The sequence below is a fragment of the Rhinolophus sinicus genome, chromosome 14, assembly GCF_057876585.1.
Source record: "Rhinolophus sinicus isolate RSI-liver-muscle chromosome 14, RSI-T2T, whole genome shotgun sequence".
NCBI classification, from domain to species: Eukaryota; Metazoa; Chordata; class Mammalia; order Chiroptera; family Rhinolophidae; genus Rhinolophus; species Rhinolophus sinicus.
In genome coordinates, this window is record NC_142514.1 from 112444431 (window position 1) to 112464174 (window position 19744).

General features: G+C 37.2%; 1 protein-coding gene across 4 annotated transcripts in view; it reads right to left on the minus strand.

Moving 5' to 3' along the window:
• Positions 1-19744, minus strand: part of ELMOD1 (ELMO domain containing 1) — a 68862-nt gene that overhangs the window by 27289 nt on the left and 21829 nt on the right. For all 4 annotated transcript variants that reach the window (XM_019715712.3, XM_019715711.3, XM_019715710.3 and 1 more), the window contains exons 2-5: positions 14805-14906; positions 2801-2946; positions 2649-2677; positions 1749-1846 (exon numbers count right to left, since the gene is read on the minus strand). In XM_019715712.3, the coding sequence (XP_019571271.1) occupies positions 1749-1846; positions 2649-2677; positions 2801-2946; positions 14805-14821 (290 nt within the window). In that variant the 5' untranslated portion in view covers positions 14822-14906. The remainder of the gene's footprint in view (positions 1-1748; positions 1847-2648; positions 2678-2800; positions 2947-14804; positions 14907-19744) is intronic.

Consider the following 19744-nt stretch of genomic DNA (forward strand, 5'->3'; position numbering starts at 1 on the left):
TTACTCCAAACACAGAGGGCATTGTCAGATAACCCAGAGTGCAAGACATAAATAAAATTGAACGTTCAATTAAATGACACTTATAATTACTTGTTACCATAGCACCAGAAAACTAAATCGGATATTCAAATTTAGGTAAAAGGAACAGTGGCACTGGTCACCCAGGAAATCAATGCAGGACTGAGCAGAGAGTTGATTTTGAGGGAAAGGAGAGAGTGGGAGAAATAAGTGGAAACAAGAGGAGCCAATTCAATTTTTACTGTAGTAATTCTTACCACCAGAATAAGCCGAACTTGAAAAAAATGTAATTAAACAAAGTGAGGTTAAAAGTAGTAATGGCTTGATAAACTACAAAATATTTTCCCTAGCCTTCTTTATTTCTTGATTTATCTTTCTAGAAAATTATTTAATTTTTAAAAATCACATTTTGCCAACATCAATCTGGAAAAAAAGTACTAAGATCCATATTGAGATATAAAAACACAATCTACTACCTATAAGGCTTTTGTTTTTTTTTCTAAAGGAAATCAAACAAAAAGATGGCAAGAAAATGCTCTTGAATGAAACATGACTTTCACAGAACAGAGAGAAAAGATTTGCTATTAAATCTAAGCCAATCTTTAAATATGATTATAGATCTAATATATTCCTCAGGCCCAACTGTAGTCTTAAATTTTTTGTTCAACTTAATTTAAAATGGATTGCCTTTTTATTACTTTCTCAGAGAAATAAAATATATGTCAGAAGGTTTCAAAAAGACATTTACTGCATAATTAAATCACCTTTAATGGCTGAATAAGGAAAAGGGTGTTAAATAGTTATGTCTGCGGAAGAATGCTATGGAGACCAGTGGAAATGGAGTTTTGTGATGAGCCCCAATTAGTAGCTAGTACCTAGAATCCCTCTAAGTGACAGACATATGCAAAATGAACTCTGAAATTCCCTTCAACCACAGCTGCATCTTAGGCAATTAAAAGACTTTCTCAGTGACATCTGAAATTCCTATGCATATCTAAAAGAGAATTTGATTGTTATCTACCTAAATTGTCTCTCAATATATCTGCATGTAGAATTTATTCTAACCAATAGCCTTAGCCCAAATTTTTACTGAAAAATTCCTGTTCCCAATGGAAAATGTAAAGCTAATTTTAAATGTCACGTACATTGCCAAATGCATTTTAATACTTCCAAGATGAGATGACTAAATTACAAAGTTCTAAAGTCTTCATATTAAAACCATCTCTCCCTCCCACATATGCCTGCCTTCTTGACAAGCAGGTAGTAACCATCTCCAAGGTTTTCAGCCTGTCACGAACTAAAGGAATATTCTCGATGGAGCAGAATCAGCTTGGGCACATTTACAGTTTGAACTTTTAATATAAAACGCCGGCATCACACAGAGTGACTGTTGATGAATGGGTTCCCTTTATTTCATCTTCTGGTACCAAGGGCATCGATCATATTTCTTACATTCATTGCATCTCAAAGCATTAGCATAAATCACAACAGAAGTACAAAGTTACTGCTATTTACAAATATGAAAAAGACACCTTTTTTCTTTATTCTTTATCTGAAAGTCAAAATATTGCAGATGATTGTTTGGGGCTTGGGGAAGTGATGGAATTATTTATAGAAAGAGAGAGAGAAAAAGAGAGTAAGGGAGAGAGAGAGAGAGAGCTCTAGCGCCATAGAAATAATAAATATGTGGCCGTGTGACTTGTTTACAAAAATAATAAACATATTCTTACTGTGGATTTATGTCGGGATTAATTTTTTTCAGTTCCATGATGTCTTCTATAGTTTTTTCAATAGCATCAGGGTGAACACTCACTGAAGTCTGCAACAGCTAGAAAACATATTTCAATGAGTTCCCTTGTCATGAACACCAATGGCTTAGGTGGGGTTTGTTTAGATAAGGGGTTCAAGTATTTGCTTAAAGCTTCTCTGTGAAGATACTAAACTAAACTAAAAGCAAACATTGATTTAGTCTTTAAAGTCTAATAAATTTAACATTTTCACAGCGAGGACAGTGCAATTTTCCTGATTAAGTTAATAACATAAAACAAAACTATAGGTTTTTTTATTTTAATTTTTTTTTACTATTTTCATCTGTTTCAAGTTCCTTATATTAAAATACTATGTTTTCTTTTTCTCACCCAACATACCTGGTTTCCACTGCTAATGGAATTATGTTTATGATTGAGTGAAGTGCATGGCGGGAGTGGGTAAAGTCTTAAAGATGCTAAAATTAAATGATAATATTCAAGAATCTTGGGAAAAAAAACAGTTTTCTCTTATGTGGATGCTTAATTATGTACTATAAGCTAGCATATTGACTTCTTCGATTTTCTTGGAAAATCTTGTGTATAAAGTTAAATAATTTGGACACTGAGGAAGAGGTATAAAAAAGGATGAATTCAACAGTGAAGAAATACGTGCATCATACATCTACCTAAAATTTCACATACAGTGGCTGTTTTCATGTTAAAAGGACAGTGGTTTGTGATGGGCAGTTAATTCTTCTAAGTTTGCATTAATTTTCACAGCCAGTGGTATATTTTGTTTTTAAAATTTTTTACTTTTTGATGACAGAGGTATAAGCTTCAAGTGAAAATTTGCTGAAAAGATATAGAAATAATTTTACTTACCTTACTTTTTGAATCCCTTAGCGATGTTTCTATAAAAGAGACAATTAAAAAATCATTCTAAAATTATCCTTTACAAGTGGTTTAAAATTACTATACTGTATCCTCAATCCCACCAAGCCTACATTTTGCCCACCTCTTTGTTTCATGCTTACCAATTTTCATGGTTCTAGAAGCGCCAGGCTTGGTATTGTAACAGATCCGCTGCAGTTCACACTTTCCAGTCAGCTTCCTCATTACAAATTTCAGGCAGCGCCACAAAAATTTACAGTAAAAATACAGGCACACTTGGATCAACATTCTGTCAAAAACAAAAGATAGCACCCTTCCAATAGCACTCTGGAAGAGAATAGAAAGCAGCCACCACCAGCAAGAAAAGAAGCCCAGAAGAAAACCAACCATTAGATTTCTGGGTTTACAGCTTATTTTATTTTTCTAGTCCCGTGTTATTTTATTTGAGGTAGCTACAAACCCATCATTGGGAGGGAAGATCTACGAGAACACACTTACTGAGTGCAAGCAACTCCAGAATGCCCTATTTGATATTTGATATTCCAACAAACTGAGGGTGAGCTGCGGGAATCCTTTCCTTTCCTATCTTTGCCTAAAAACATTTTGAAAATAAATTAGTACCTTGAAAATAGTATCTTTGTGTTCTAGAATTTGTTTCTCCCTTAGACAATTGGAAAGAACGTGCCATGGCAACTCTTCTGCCTCTGTAGACAGCCTCTCAGCTCGCCCTGCTTCATTTCCAACCCATCCTCAGTGCCCTTTTTTGGGTCACTATTTTATTCTCCCCTTGTTTCCATTCTTTCCTCCTCCCTCTGCTTTCCTTTAGGAACTGTTGTCCTCCTTGAGGACCTGGTTGTGTGGCTACATGTCTTCTCTGCTCATGAATCTCAATACTTCTTGGACTTTTCAGGAAGATCTTCTCATTGGTTCACTGAACAAGTATGTTGACTTTTGGTTCTCCAACATCCTCTGATTTAAACCTTCCCCAAACTACACCCCTTGACAAGTTTGTTCTTGGCTCCTGCTAAACAAAGTTTTCTGTATTGCACACCCTATCTCACGCCAAAAATACCTCAACAGACTATGAAGTGTATTGTCATCAGTCATGTACTTTTTCTACAATGTCTCTGGCATGTGAATTTGTATTTTATGTTGAGTTTTATTTTTAATATGTCAGTGTCTACTACTTCACAATTCTGTTCAGAGTCTCAAAATGACTCAAGGTATGGAAGAAGACTTATCATCCAGAAATTTATATTCAACCCATCTTCTCTTAACACTGCATTCCTAGGAGGCAGAATTATTTATATTACTTCCTTTTGGTGTCATTTAGAAAAGATGTTTCATTTTCTCAAATAATCACTATTTCCCTTCGACTCTAACATAAGGTGATCCAGGGTCATTCAGATGAATTCGAGTAGTTAACCAACAGCCTCATCCCTGAATATGAACCAACACCTTGACTGTTCCTTTGCTCACATGCTCTGGCTGCAATATCTTGAACAGCCTGTATTAAAAATAAAAAGTCCAAAAGGCTAACCTGTACAAAAGCATGGGGTCTGTATCATATAAATACAAAGGGAACAGAGGAAACAGTATAAGTAACCAAACTGCTACAGTAAGATAACACAATGGAATCCTTTGTAGGTAATAAAATTATGTTCTAGAATATCTAATAACATGAGAAAATGTCCAGAATATGCTTACCAAATAGAAAGAAGTTAGAAATAAATTTGTATAGGATGATCTAGGTTTTCATTAGAAATTAGTCAAAAATTTTAATCATGGGGGCAGCCAGATGGCTCAGTTTGTTAGAGTGCGAGCTCTGAACAGCAGGTTGCCAGTTTGATTCCCACATGGGCCAGTGAGCCACACCCTCCACAACTAGATTGAAGACAATGTGCTGCCACTGAGCTTCCAGAGAGGTAGCTGGATGGCTCAGTTGGTTAGAGTGCGCGCTCTTCACAAGTTTGCCAGTTCAATGCCCACATGGGATGATGGGCTGCACCCCCTGCACCTAAAGATTGAAAACGGCAACAGGACTTGGAGCTGAGCTGTGCCCTCCACAACTAGATTGAAGGACAACTACTTGGAGCTGATGGGCCTTGGAGAAACACAGTGTTCCCCAATAAAAATAAATTAATGGTGAGGTGTAAACAAGGAGAAAAAGACTGGCAGGATACAAAACAAAGATGTTAACAGTGGTATTTCTAGGTAATGGAATTAAATGGGAAAAAATATATTTATTTTCCTTTTTGGTTAAATATATTTTCATTTTTTTCCTCTAATACATATATATTATTTTATTTAAGAAAAACTGAAAGTTATAACAACCATTAGAATGTCTAAAATAATCACCAAAGACATTATAAAAGTGCATATAAATTTTTACGTGAAGTCAGATTCTGCTGAAAGACAAAAAGTGAATTTATTCTGTTGTAAAGTCTGAAATTCAACTGTTTTAGTCAAATATGTTCTAAGATCTATTAGGATTAGGTTATCAGCTCCCTTAGGATTACTTAAGAAAAGTAATCCTAAAAATAAATTTAGTGGATGATTTTAATTATTATAGTTGAGTTCGAAATTTTATGAAATCTCAACTTGTTCTGTTGGGAAAAGTTTTCCGTTTTCCCAACTTTTGGATAGATATGCCAGAAAAAAAGATTGAGCGCTATTTCTTTGAACTGGTCACCAGCCAAGTGGTAATGATATTAATTACCATTTGGCATTATTCCTATTACTATGTCAAGGATAAAAGCTTTCCATGAGATCTGCCCGTATGGTACCATGTCCAATTTCCAGTAAAGTTTGCCTAGTATGTGGGCCAGCTCCTCCAACGAAGCCTCTTTAAGTGTGTGTGTCAGGAGTCCGTGATAATCTGGTTTGTGGGGTACTACATCTTCCTAGAGAAGAGGGTTCTGATTATTGTTTAAGGAGAATCCTTGTATTCACCCTCCTTAGGGTACAAGCCATCAGACCATATTATAGCTTAAATTAAACTACAGAAAGATTTCCCCGTGCAACTTCTTCATCAGATCTATACAAAGATGTGGCTTGAGACCTGGAGGTGTCATCCTAGGTGGCAGGAAGTACCCAGATGGAGAGTAACTTACAGCCCATCTGCAATTTCTCCCACTGGCCTGCTTGTATATGAGAAGAAAATGCTTGAGGAACTGTTTTGCATCAAGACAGCCTTACATAAAAGGAGAGAAAAGACATCATGTTCTCCTTGCTTTCATCTTTTTTTTTTCCCCCAACTCCCTTGAGGATGTTCAAACTGTCAAAGACAGGGAAACCCAGTGGAAATCTACAATGAGGGGTTAGAGATACTGCATCATTTCTTAGGGCTCACCACTCTGTGAGGTCTGTCACAACCCTCTCACATAATCACATAAACAATAGCACAAATCATGAGAGAGAAATGCCCATTTCAATTGTGAAGTGAATTTATACATTGCTTCCTCACCCTTTCATAATTTCTGGGCCAGTTGTCCTGATAATGCTATTTATTATCAAGGAAAAAAACAAGGAAGTGTGTGTGTGTGTGTGTGTGTGTGTGTGTGTGTGTGTGTGTGTGTTTTACAAGGAAATATTTGTCTTTCTAATGGGCCAACATACCACAAATATTTCATTAAAAGGCCAGCTTGCCATGTGAGACACTTTTTTTTGCTCTGCTAGGTACTATATTTTTTTCAAGCCAGATCATCAGATCAATGTTTTGACAGATATACCTTATTTTACATTTAGATCATAAACCTAAGACATGGTCAGAGATGGGAATACCAGTGCTACCCCTTACTCTGGAAAGCTTATGTTGATGACAGAAACAATACCCAGCTTACTTCCTCATGAAAGGACCAGATCAGCAAACCTCCAATGAGCATCTCTCGATGGCTGTCCTTCACCATCAACTCCTGCCAGGAGCTCATTTCTTACATTTTTGGATGTATTTAAGTCCCTAAATTATAAAGTTTATGGAAAAACTGCTGAAGGTCCAGAGGAGAACAATAAACATGATTAAATATTTTGAGAGAATGTTAAATTGGTTTGGCATGTCTACCCTGAAAAAGAAGAAATTAAGAAATGGATTTTTCAATGATGTTAAGCTAATCAGTTGTTGATTTAGAAGAAAAGGAAGGAAGGAAGGAAGGAAGGAAGGAAGGAAGGAAGGAAGGAAGGAAGGAAGGAAGGAAGGAAGGAAGGAAGGAAGGAAGGAAGGGAGGAAAAGAGGGAGGAAGGGAGGGAAAGAGGAGTGGGAAGGAAGGAAGGAGGGAGGGAGGAGGGGAAAAGGAAAGGAAAGGAGTGTCTGTTTCTTATCTGAGTTTAAGGACTTTTGGATTCATAGAACCTTTTGTCCTTTTAATTTCCTTTATCTCCTTATGTTTCTGACTGCATACCTTGAGTGAAGACATCTCAGATGTACCTATGAAGCAGATCCCCCCATTTGCTTTCTGTTCCTAGTCTCAGAATAAGAATTATAGCCACGCCTTCTCCGCTGTCTGAGCCCAATGTTCAGGGAGTTTGTAGCTCTGCTTGTTTTTAAATCCTGGCCTGAATCATCAAACCAAAAAGCTTAGTTTTAATTAAGGGAATGTGTTTCTTTTCTTTTTTTTCATAACACTAGACTTAGTTTTTTAAATTCTGGTGGTAGATGCTCAACTCACTACTGAAATCATGTGCTATATTTTGTAGGAATAACAATCACATTTTCAAGACTACAAGAAGAAAATACTGATCTCTATCTCCTATTTTTAATAACTACATGCACAGAGAGCAGCTTTTTTGTGTGTTTGTTTCTAGTTTTTTAATCACATCTTTTGATAGTGTTCCAAAACGAGGTACAGCAGCTTCCTAAGATGAATGACTTGCTTAGGCACTGGCAGATTCTGACTTAATAATAACAGCGATTTACACGTTCTATTTCCAATATTTTCTGTTACTGCCATTTATTAGTATGCTGCACAGTGAAGTATATATATGGCTGAGTTCACAGCAGTTTTCTTTGTAAAAGCAATTATGATCACTTTTATTATTTAACATTCGTTCTCTAGCTTGAACCAGAATAGCTACCCAAAGTAAATTATTCAAAATGGATCATATCTCTGTTACCAAATAAAAGTGAGCTCCTGTCTTGTGGTGCCTGGTGAGAAGAATCCATTCAGCAGGGATGGGGCCTCTGAAACAGGAGATGCATCTAGAACCATGAGGCCTCCTGTGTGCAGGGTGAGGGGTGTGGGTACCTGTAATGCAACACTACTCCATCATCTTAAATTTGTGACTCTGATGTCTTCTTTTGAAATAATAAGAGAAAAGTGGCTTATTTTGAACAGTTTCAATGAATTTGCTAATGAAAGTTAATTCTTGCTTGAAGAAATCCTGTAATAAATAAGAAGTACACTCGGTGAGGAAGAAAATGTACAAAATAATCACAGTTCTTGGTCTAAACCACAGTTTCCTAAACAAAACACCCTTCATCTAAATGGCCATAAGAATAGCATTGTTTGTTCAATGTTCCGTACATTTCATGCACTTTCTAAAATGACACTTAAAAAAATTTTCATTGCTCTACTGAAGTTCCCAATCAGGGGCTCTGGCCATCAGTCGGAAATTAACTTATCAATTGGCCTTGTAGATGGGACCCTGTCTGTAATGAGCTTTCTATTAGAAAGAGGACTTAATACATGAACTGGAAAGGGGAAATCACACGAAGAAACCACTCGTGGGCCTCTAGAAAAACAAGAGCATGTTCTTCCCATTGAGCAGCCTCAAGGCAGTGCCAAGTGCCCAGGCAGTGTGAGCCCAGTGGTCTTGTCCGTAATTCTTTATCTGAAGAGATCACACTACCTTTGAAAAGCAGAGAGTATAAATATATCCTGGATCACTACTATTCTAAATTCTATTGCAAAGGGCACTGTTTCTACATTCCAGGGAAATTATATCTGACGGATTAGCGAGCAACAGCCTACTGTGGGATAACTTAAAATCTAATTAATGGCTTATCCTTTTCCTTTCAAAGAAAAGGAGGCACAGGTTTCTATTAATTAATTAATGGCATCACTATCTAACTAAAAATTTGATATTTAAATACATACATTTTACAAGATTTATTTTTAAAAATCAGATTTTTTTTGCTACTTGGATAACACTTTCATTGATTATTTATAAAGGAAGCAGCAAACACATTGCACTTTGACATTTCAAAAGTACTTAAATGTAATCTCAAACATACTCTAATTTTAAATAAAATTTTTTTTAAAGAGCCCAAATTAAATAAATCTATAAATAAAAGAAAGTCATCAACCATAATAGGCCTCAAAATCTTCTATAGGGATAAGGAGTGGATCTGTTACTATTATAAATATACTACATAACATAATTTATACATATATATGAACCAGGTAAGAGGATATTCTCAGTACTATGGATAAATTAATTTCTGTTGAATTAAAGACCTAGAACTGTTGAAGGAAAGAGATTTTAAATGCATTGGGGGAAAAATTAAAAGCAATCATTGAAAGATACTTTATTCCTTCACTGAGCTGAACAAACACAAAATGAGAAGACAGGCTGCACAGTACAGAGGAAAAAGTGTGGGGATTAAGGCAGAAGGAAAAAGCAAATATGAGTTAAAAACTTAATTTCACTGCAGCCACATGCCATCCCTGTCAACAAGGAACTTACAGTCTAATAAGGAAAATGACAATAAAAACAAACAAAAGGAAAATGAGTGTGATGTTTCTATAAGAATTGCTTAGAGTGCTAGTGAACCAGAGGAGAAAAAATACCTTCCTCTGAGATTGGACAGTAAAGTCAACTCTTGATTATCCTGACGAGAAGGCAAGAATAACAGGAAAATTAACATGCTTTACTCACTTCACAACAAATGTGAAAAATATGAGGTCTGACAATTAAATTCGCGAACTTGCTTTCAAAGATGTTGCTAACCTTTCTTGATATCAGAGGGATTATTCATTATGAATTTGTATCAAGTGGACAAACAGTTAACCACGTTTATTATTGTAAGTACATGAAAAGGATGCATGAAAAAGTTAGACGACCTGAACTTTTCACCAACAATTCATGGCTCTTGCATTACAACAATGCAGCAGCTCACAGGACACTGTCTGTGAGGGAGTTTTTAGCCAGTAAACAAATAACTGTATTGGAACACTCTCCCTACTCACCTGATCTGGCCCCCAGTGACTTCTTTTTTCACCCAAAGATAAAGGAAATATTGAGAGGAAGACATTTTGATGACATTCAGGACATCAAGGGTAATATGATGACAGCTCTGATGCCCATTCCAGAAAGAGTTCCAAAATTACTTTGAAGGATGGACTAGGCGCTGGCATTGGTGCATAGTTTCCCAAGAGGAGTACCTCAAATGTGACTGTGGTGATATTCAGCAATGAGGTATGTAGCACTTTTTCTAGCATGAATTCGGGAACTTAATTGTCCGACCTTGTACAATAGTTAAATGAATGAAATTCAAACCAACATTTATTGAGTGTCAGGGCTTTCATTTATCTCATGCACTATAGGAGGGGCTTAATGAACAGTGCTGTGGCTAAAGGGCAGGCCCTGAAAAGCTGAAGGAAAACCAAGGGGTAGGAGAGGTGGGGTGCTGATAATTGAGCTCTAAATGTATCTCTGATGGCAGTTTGATGGCAACGGTCAGACTCTGGTGAGGTCATCTACAGGATATTGCCTAGAAAATTAATTAAGTTAACATATTTCAATAAGAGTATGAAAAGTTCTTTTAACTGCTGGGAAGAAAATAAGTTAAAATATATGTATGTATAGATATATGTGTATTTGTGTATATACAATGTGTGTACACATACATACATATGTGTATATACATGTATACTTATGAGCGTATATAAATACATGGTGTGTGTGTGTGTGTGTGTGTGTGTGTGTGTGTCCTGAAAAACAGAAAACTATGGCTAAACATACCAGTCTATAGTGAGAATGGTGTTTGGATGTGCTTGTCATAACCCTTTTTTGGGATTTAGCTTCCACATCGCATGAGTTCAGCAAATGCCTCAAGTAATGCTAACCAATTTCTGGCACAACTACATGACCTGCACCTTCTGCCCCTCAAAAGCCATGAAAATTGGTGGGTGCTGAATGGAAATACTGCCTAACTAAAAAGGAAGTGTCTGGAAGTCTGACTTCAAACCTAGTGTCAATTTGTTGCTGTGAGCTGTGTGACTTTGGACAAGCTACTTTGCTTTTTTGGGCCTCTATCTTCTCATTTGTAAGGTAAAGGGAATGGACTAGATTTCTAGCTGTAAGTGAAGGCTGGATATGTGTCGCAAGGGAAAAAGATTTTTCATCTGACTCTCTCTTCTTTTTAAGGACCACATCAGATTTCTGTCACCATGCTTCTGGGCTGTTTTATGCCGTGCTTACAAAGGTGTCCAAGAACTACGCCCAACTTTATCTTTACAACTTACGTTCTACTCAAGTAAACAGGCTCTACAGCCAACAAATTTGGACCACTTGCTGCCTGTGGCAGCTGATCACAATTTCTCAGGCTTTGTTCACAGCATCTTCTCCACCTCACACACCCTCTATCCTTATGTAAAAATATTAATATTCTAGTCCTCCCTTTCTCTCAACATCACCTGAGCGAAGCCTTCCCTGAACATTCCTGTCACAAAATGCCTGCAGCATGTGACAGATCACATTTCTTTTTTATCTTAGTTTTGTATGTGTATGCCTCATCTTCTTACCAGGTGGTATGTTACTTTGGAGCAGAGACCACCTCATATTCACTTTTGCCTCACAGTAGATGCACACTGAGGGGGTAATACAAAGCAGAAATCATCAGAAATAGCTTTGAAGTCAGCTAGGCCTGCATTCAAATATCTACGTGCCCTTGGGTGAGCTACATAACTTTGCTAAGACTTCTTGCCCTGCACTGTGAAATGGGTTATTAATTCCTACTTTATTGCTATTGTTATTAATAGAAAATAATAATTTAAAATGTGGTATAGTACAATTGTTAGCAATACATGCTTACTAAATGAGTCAGTGGACCAAGATATTAATCAAGTGTGAGTGACTTATAAAACCCAATGTACAGATATTTTTGATTATTGGAAGTTTTCATTTACCTAATTATAGTAGTAAAATACTTTATAGCCAGAACTTGGGTTCAAGTCTGCTGTATTGCTCTAAGTGTCTCTCGTAGAGGTTTAAATTTGGCAGATGGCTTTCCTTTCCTCTGTTCTGCCTCAGGAAGAAAAATTGCAGTGAAATCCATGGCCAAGAAACTGAAATCTTGAGGCGGGGATAGTTGGAAGCAATTATTTACATGGGGTGACTTAAAAGATTCCCTGTATTAGAAATTTTCAAAATTAACAATGTCTGATGACTTTAAAATATTATCTTAACAACTAAATCCTAGCAAGGGAAAATATCTTCAGTATAAGTCTTAGCCCCTCTCTATCATATACATCAATTGAATTAAAATTAATACAATATATTATACAAACTAAACCCTATGTTTCAGTTTTATTTGGGGCTCAGAAAGTGCTCCATCTTTTTCTGATCACATATAGGCACACTTTCTTCTCTACTTAAATCTTTGCTTTCTTTTAATGCAGACCATGGCTAAAGTTATACTGGGTGACTATGGTGTACTTACCTGATATCCAATATCTGTTCTCATTGTAAAATACACCCTTCAGTTGGGTGTACTAATTCTGCAGCATTTATTTCTAATGTCCCATGTAATTTTTAAAAAATAAACATTGAATATTTTCTCTACTCCTTTATACTCTGAGTAGTTACACCATTAATATATTTGATGGTAGCAGTGAGCTGGAGAGAGCAGAGTGTGGATTCTGTGTATCTTAAATGTGGATTGAGACGCATTTTTCCCCACAACCTGGATTCTTTAAGATTAACCTCATTTCTTCTGGGGCTGTACAGGAAGCATTTCATTCTAGAGCAACTCAGAAGTTGAGAGAGTAATCACTCTGTGGGCTTTTAAATAATAATGAATTTTTCTCAGTGAAAGCCAACTCCTTATTCTACATAATCTATTTGCTGAGCTCAGGAATTAACACCTGATTTATTCAGGCTATATTTATATAACCTTTTCTTTGGTTCAAATAAAATAATTGCCCAAATTGTCCAACATCTGTGGGAATGGACTACAGAGAAAAAAGGCAATTTAAATGATCTGATAGAGCTTGTAATGCAGGATTATTACTCCTTGTCCTCTTAGTCTTCCAAATTCTACAAACATTAACATATAATGAATACAGATTCATTATAACTTAGTTAAAAGCATTACAAACAAAAATTAAAGCCAAAAGCAATAATCACTACAGAGGAGAAATGATCAAGTTTCCTTTTATAATCAAAACTAATAGTCAATGAAGATCCTCAAGTTTCTTTCTTGATGTGTAATCTATTATCCTAGCCTCAGTTGCACATAAATAATCGATGTCAAATAATATTCATGAAATATTTATGCCAAGTTAAAAGAGAAAAGTTCATATCAGAACACATAACTGATAGGGGCATGCTGGTTCCATTATCCTTGGTACTACTCTGTGTGAAATTACAGTGGTAGATTTCCACCATATAAATTAATTCTAAAATGTTATAATTTCTACTGAACACAGTACTGCATCTATTCAATTTAGAAAAAAAACCTAACAGAAATAAATGTTACAATTTCTCCTAAAATGGCTGGGTGTGAGGCTGCTCCAGGTTTTCTAAAACAAGTAAGACACTGAAGAAATTCAGTAGCGTAAGTTCCGCACAGACCTGACCACTACCATCTCCCCTTTCACAAAAGGAGCTCCTGACTTCTAAGCTTCATCTAACACTAAAGCTTTTTGGTATATGGTTCTACAGCTAAAAGACACCACATCTATATTCAGGAAGGATTCATAAATACCAGTTTTTCATGAATGTGTGAACAGATGGGTTTGTTACCATGGCAACCAAAACATATCGGATCAAATACTTTGCTGGCAAATGTTCTAGTGATACTTCAAATAATATCCTTTTACTCAGCTGAGATAAACAGGTTGAGGGGTATGCCTGTAAATGCCAATGTCTGTAAACAGTTTAATAGTGACCTCCTGGAAGGTAAGATCCAGTAAACACCAGTAGCTGCATCAAAACATTGTGGATCCCACACAAACTGACCCAGGTGCTCCAGAAACAATGGTGCAATCAAAACCAGTGGGGAAAGAAAATCTTTAATTGCAGCCACTAAAAGAATTAAATAATTTCCTTAAAAAAGTAAGCTCAGTAATCATTTGCTTAGAGAAAACAAGCCAGAGCAAGGGCCAAGAATGTGTAATAGAGGTAGGCCACCATCTTGAGGAAAAGAAACTCAATATTCTGGAAAGTGTGTTTTATTTTCTAACTTTCAGGGCCAGACTAACTTTATTTTTTCATATTTTAATATGATGTAAAATTTCTTTGAGAATTTTATTTATAGAATGTTGAATGGCAGGCAATACTCTTAAAAATAATTATAATAGGTCCAGCCAAAGGGACCTTTCAAAACAAAACGAGATCATCCCAAAACATACCAACATACATTGTACTCTGTACAGCACAGTCTCAGGGAATCAACAATTAATGCAGATTTCAGGGATATCACTGAGGCAGGAAGAGCAGAGGACTGGAATATATATTTTCACCAAAAAGGAACATTTGAAAATACCTGTATGGATTGGCTAGCCAACTATCATAAAATCTAAATTAAGGGATATTTCAAGTTACTTAATTCAGGAATATGACTGTACACAAATTATATTGATTCCTTGACTACTAATCCTCAAACATCAACTCTAAGGCCAGCAGCATATCACTCTTTAGAGACACATGGCATCAGAATAGTCCAAAGTACTCTCTGTCCCATGCTTTTATGCCCATGCTTTCTTATACTCTCTTGTAATCAACACTTGTAAGTGTTCTCTTTCAGCATCAATATGCACAGAGTTAACAGAGGAACCTTGTGACCAAATAACTTTTAGCAAAATACGCTGTTTTAGGCAATCCTAAGAGACCTGACTATAGGATCACAAATGGTGAACAGAAATATCCTAACTGGCAAAGAAGTTTCTCCATGTTAGTGGGTTCATCCAGGGAACCATAAACACGTACCTTAGGAAGTGCTTCATTGTGCCTGTTTTGATTATCCAGATGTTATCCAAACTGTCCTCAAGTAATTGCTTTCAAATTTGTCTTTGTCAAAGCAAGTGTAAGCTGTGGGAAGAAATTAGATATATTTACTATTAGGGGGCTGGAAATCCCAAACCCCAAATTTCTGTTTACCTTAGTACACAGATAATATGTTATATGGCATCCAGAACATTATCAATCAAACTGCCCACACAGCAATGCAATTCAATGGATTGGTATTATAGGTAAAGCTTTTCATTTTGTAATTATACAATTAGCCTTTCATTTTTTAAGTCACTTGCTGGAGAAATTATTCGTTTCATGAACAATCTCTCTAATAGTAAGCTTTTCCCCCTATTTTGGGTATTATTCCTACGTCTGGAAAAACAGTATTCGTAAGAAAAGTAAAAATGAAGAGCCATAAAACTTACTATCCTGACTTCAGTTATCTGATGGTCTTAAATCTGGCAGCCCCAACCTTCCAGAAATACAACTCAAAAAACACTAGAGGGGCACACCCAGGCTGCTTTCAGTGGCTTTGTTGTGTAGACTGCTTGACTTGATTCAAGTTGCAGACTTTCCTATGGTCTCTCAAAGGTTTGTGGAACCCAGACAAGCAGAATCTGGCTTGAGCGTGTCCTGTACCTCTGGCTGAGCAGCCCTAAGCCGGCAATAGTGGCAGCCGGCCTTGGTTTGTGGCTTGGCCTCTCAAGGCACTTCCAAGCATAGTACGGGTGGCAGCCATGTGCAGATTTCTTTCTGGCTTCTGCTGGGTGGCCTCGGGTGGGGCACAGGTTGTGGCTGAAATAGACCTACAGTGGATCCCCTCCAAGGTGGTCCTGGGGCTGGGGCCCCCATTGGCCAGCTTCAAAATGAGCTGGAGCATCACCCAGACGCCTCCAAGTACGACACACCCAAGCGGCAGACTGGGCAGACACCAGAGTCCTGCTGAGGCAGATCCTACTCTGTATGATCAGCCCCTGCACAACATCTCTTCCACTGTAGTCAAGGCCAGTCCTCACAATCAGTGAGCCCAAGGGTCAGTCCCTCATACTGATGTGCAATTATCAACCAAGTCTCAATTACAAGAGGAGGGCGCACAAAACCCACACAAGGGACACACCTGGAGTGCATGGCTCAGGTGACCAGGAAGACTGCGTCACTGAACTCCACAGCACATCTACTACATAAGTCCACTCTACTAAGACCGGAAGACATAGCAGCCCTACCTAATACATAGAAACAAACACAGGAAGGCAGCCAAAATGGGGAGACAAAGAAACATGTCCCAAATAAAAGAACAGAACCAAGCTGCAGAAAAAGAACTAAGCAAAATGGAAATAAGCAATCTATCAGAGACAGAGTTCCAAAACTGAAGAACCATAAAATTAACTATCCTGACTCCCAGTTATCTGATGGTCTTAAATCTGGCAGTCCCAACCTTCCAGAAATACAACTCAAAAAAAGCATTTTAAGAGTGCTCAATGATCTCAGGGAGAACTTCAACAGAGAGATAGGGAGCATAAAAATGGAGATGGAAACTATAAAGAAGAAACAGTCAGAAATAAAGGGTACAATAATGGAAATGAATAATATATTACAGGGAATCAGCAGTAGATTAGATGAAGCAGAGGACACAACCAGTGATGTAGAAAGTAAGGTAGCAGAAAACACCCAACCAGAACAGCAAAAAGAAAAAAGAATCCAAAAAATTGAGGAGAGTTTAAGGGCCTCTGGGACAATATCAAGCATACCAATATTTGCATTATAGGAGTAGCAAAAGGAGAAGAGAGAGAGCAAGGAGTTGAAAACCTATTTGAAGAAATAATGACAGAAAACTTTCGTAACCTGGTGAAGGAAATGAACATACAAGCCCAGGAAGCACAGAGAGTCCCAGACAAGATAAACCCAAAGAGGCCAAGACACATCATAATTAAAACACCAAAGGTTAAACACAAAGAGAGAATCTTAAAAGCAGCAAGAGAAAAGCAGTTAGTGATCTACAAAGGAGCCCCCATAAGACTGTCAGCTAATTTCTCAACAGAAAGTTTGCAGGCAAGAAGGGAATGGCAGGAAATATTCCAAGTGATGAAAAGCAATGACATACAACCAAGATTGCTCTGCCTAGCAAGGCTGTCATTTAGAATTGAAGGACAGATAAGGAGCTTCCCAGACAAGAAAAAAACTGAAGGAGTTCATCTCCACCAAACCAGTAGTACAAGGAATCTTAGAGGGACTTCTTTAAGATGGGAGGGGGTTAAGAATCAGTGAAAGGGGAAGGGATTAAGAAGTACAAATTGGTTGTTACACAGTAGTCATGGGGATGTAGGGTATAGCATAAGGAATATAGTCAATAATATTGTAATAACTAGATATGGTGCCAGATATGTACTAGATCTATCAGAGTGATAGATGGGAAAGGGGTTGGGGGCTGGGTGAAAAAGGTGTGGGCATTAAGAAATACAACTGATAGTTAATACAGTATGGGGAATATAATCAGCACTGTTGTAAGGATCATGTAAAGTGCCAGATGGGCACTGGACTTATCAGGGGGATCACATCATAGATTGTGTAGATGCCTAACCAATGTGCTGAAGTAGACTAATATTGAATGTCAACTATAACTAAATATATAGGCATATATATTCATGGGATGTGGAGTACAGCATAGGGAAGATAGTCAATGGCAATGTTAATAGCTATATAAGATGTCAGAGGGGTAGTAGCTTGGGGGGGTGGGTTATCACTTTATGAGGGGTTTAAATGTCTATTACGTTGCTTTGTACATTTAAAAAAAAGAAACAAACAAAAACACTAGAAGCAGCTGGTAACATCTTTAAGATAAAAAAAAAAAAAAAGTTATTAAAGAATCAAGTACTCCAAACAAACGATATGCCCTTGGCCCCACTTTTTGTTTGTTTGTTTGTTTTTCTGTTCTGTGAACAAAAAGTGATATTTTTATATTTGTCTAGCATTTTTCAATTTACAATTTACTTTTACAAAGTCTATAATACCAGGTTATTGGTCTTCTTCCTTCTGATAAGGAGGACACCATAAGCTGCCTACAAAGCAGGGATGAAACAGACTAGAGAAGAGAGAGGCTGGAAATAGCAAAGAGAAGTTGCCTCAGGAGAGAAGAGACAAATGGAACACCAGCATCCATGGTGACATGAGGAACTGAGTGTATGGACAAATAGCTGAGGGCAGAGACACAACTACCAACTAGAAAGGCCCAGAAATGTGGGCAACTCAGCCCAAATAAAAGCCAATCTTTTCTTTAACACATATTTGTTTCTGTAAATATTCCATGAATGCTTGAAAAAAGAGTCTACATATCAATTTAAGATGGTAGTTGCTTCTAGGAAGAGAGAGAGGGGTTTAGGATTGGGAGAGGGGAAAATGGCCTTCAACTTCGTGTTTTATTTCTTAAAATATATCTAAAGCAAAATAAAGGGAAAAATGTTTGTTCATTTTTGGTAGTAGGAATATATATATTATTCTTGATACATTTGGAGCTTTTAACAATGAATCCCAATTTTAACTGAGAAGTGTTAGTGTCCATCCACAGCCCAGGTTATGGTTTCTGAAACATTCACACATATCAGGAACCAGGGATCCTTGGAGAAATGGCTGATTTTAGGGCTGGGGCAGGGAAGATATATGGTGAGCCTGAAGTGTCTTGTTGTGTTAGAAAGTAAGGAAGGGTTCAAAAGACAAACAGTGAAGGATATGTCAAGCAAGCACAAGAGCCAGCTGAAAAGGCTCCTTAATGGCCCAAACTGGAACAGTTTGAGTAACAAAATAAAGTAGTATAAATAACTCAAAGGATAAAATAAGTGTCCATGACTCCATACTGATATAAATGGCTGAATAAATAAATGGAGAATATATAAATCTCCTGTACAAAAGAATTCCAAATAATTTATGTAGCTACTCTGCCCTCAAGGAGGTGGAGCATAATTCTTAACCCCTTAAATGGAGTCTGGACATAGTGACTTCTTGAATCCAGTACGGAAGGCGGACGGCGGGGGGGCAGGGGGGAGGGGTGTAACTTTACAGTAAAGAAACCTAACAAACACTGTCTCAACTAGGTGATCAAGGTTAACATTACAGTGATAGTTCATAGTGAGAGTTTGTATTCATGCTACGCTGTGATGAAAATGGCATTTTATTTTTGTGGTTTTCCTCCTCCAAACCCATTACCCTAGTCTAGTCATGATGAAAACATCAGAGAAACTCCTAGTGAGGGTCATTCCACAAAATTCCTAACCAGTACTCCTCAAAAAATCTCAAGATCATAAAAAACAAGAAAGAAAGTATGAGAAACTGTCACGGCCAACAGTTGCCTGGGAAGATATGACTACTAAATGTAATGTGATATCCTCGATGGGATCCTGGTACAGAAAAAGGACATTAGATAAAAACTAAGGCCGTCTGAATAAGCATCAATTTTAGTTAATTAGGTATCGATATTGGTCCATTAGTTGTGACAAATGTATCATATTAACATAAGATGTTAACAACAGGGAAAATAGGATGCCAACAGAAGGACACTCTGTACTATCTTTGTTAACTTTTCTGTAAATCTAAAACTACTGTAAAATTAAAATTTCATTACAATATGTTAATGCCTACTGTGCTCTAGAGACAAAGTAAGGCATTACGGGTACAGGGTGAATAAGAGGCACATGGGTTCCATCCTTCAGATCTAATAGTCTTGAGGGAGGAGAGGAGAGAAGATGATACAGAGAAACAAATAGGTACTTAACCACAGTTTTAAAAGTGGGAATGGGTGCTGTGACAGTGAGTATCAGAGATGCTTATCTTAGATGTAGGGGTCAGGGGTTTTTCCAGACAGCACATGCAAAGTCGTAGCAAGAGGATACACAATATGTGGAGGGGGAAATGCTGAACACGGCCTA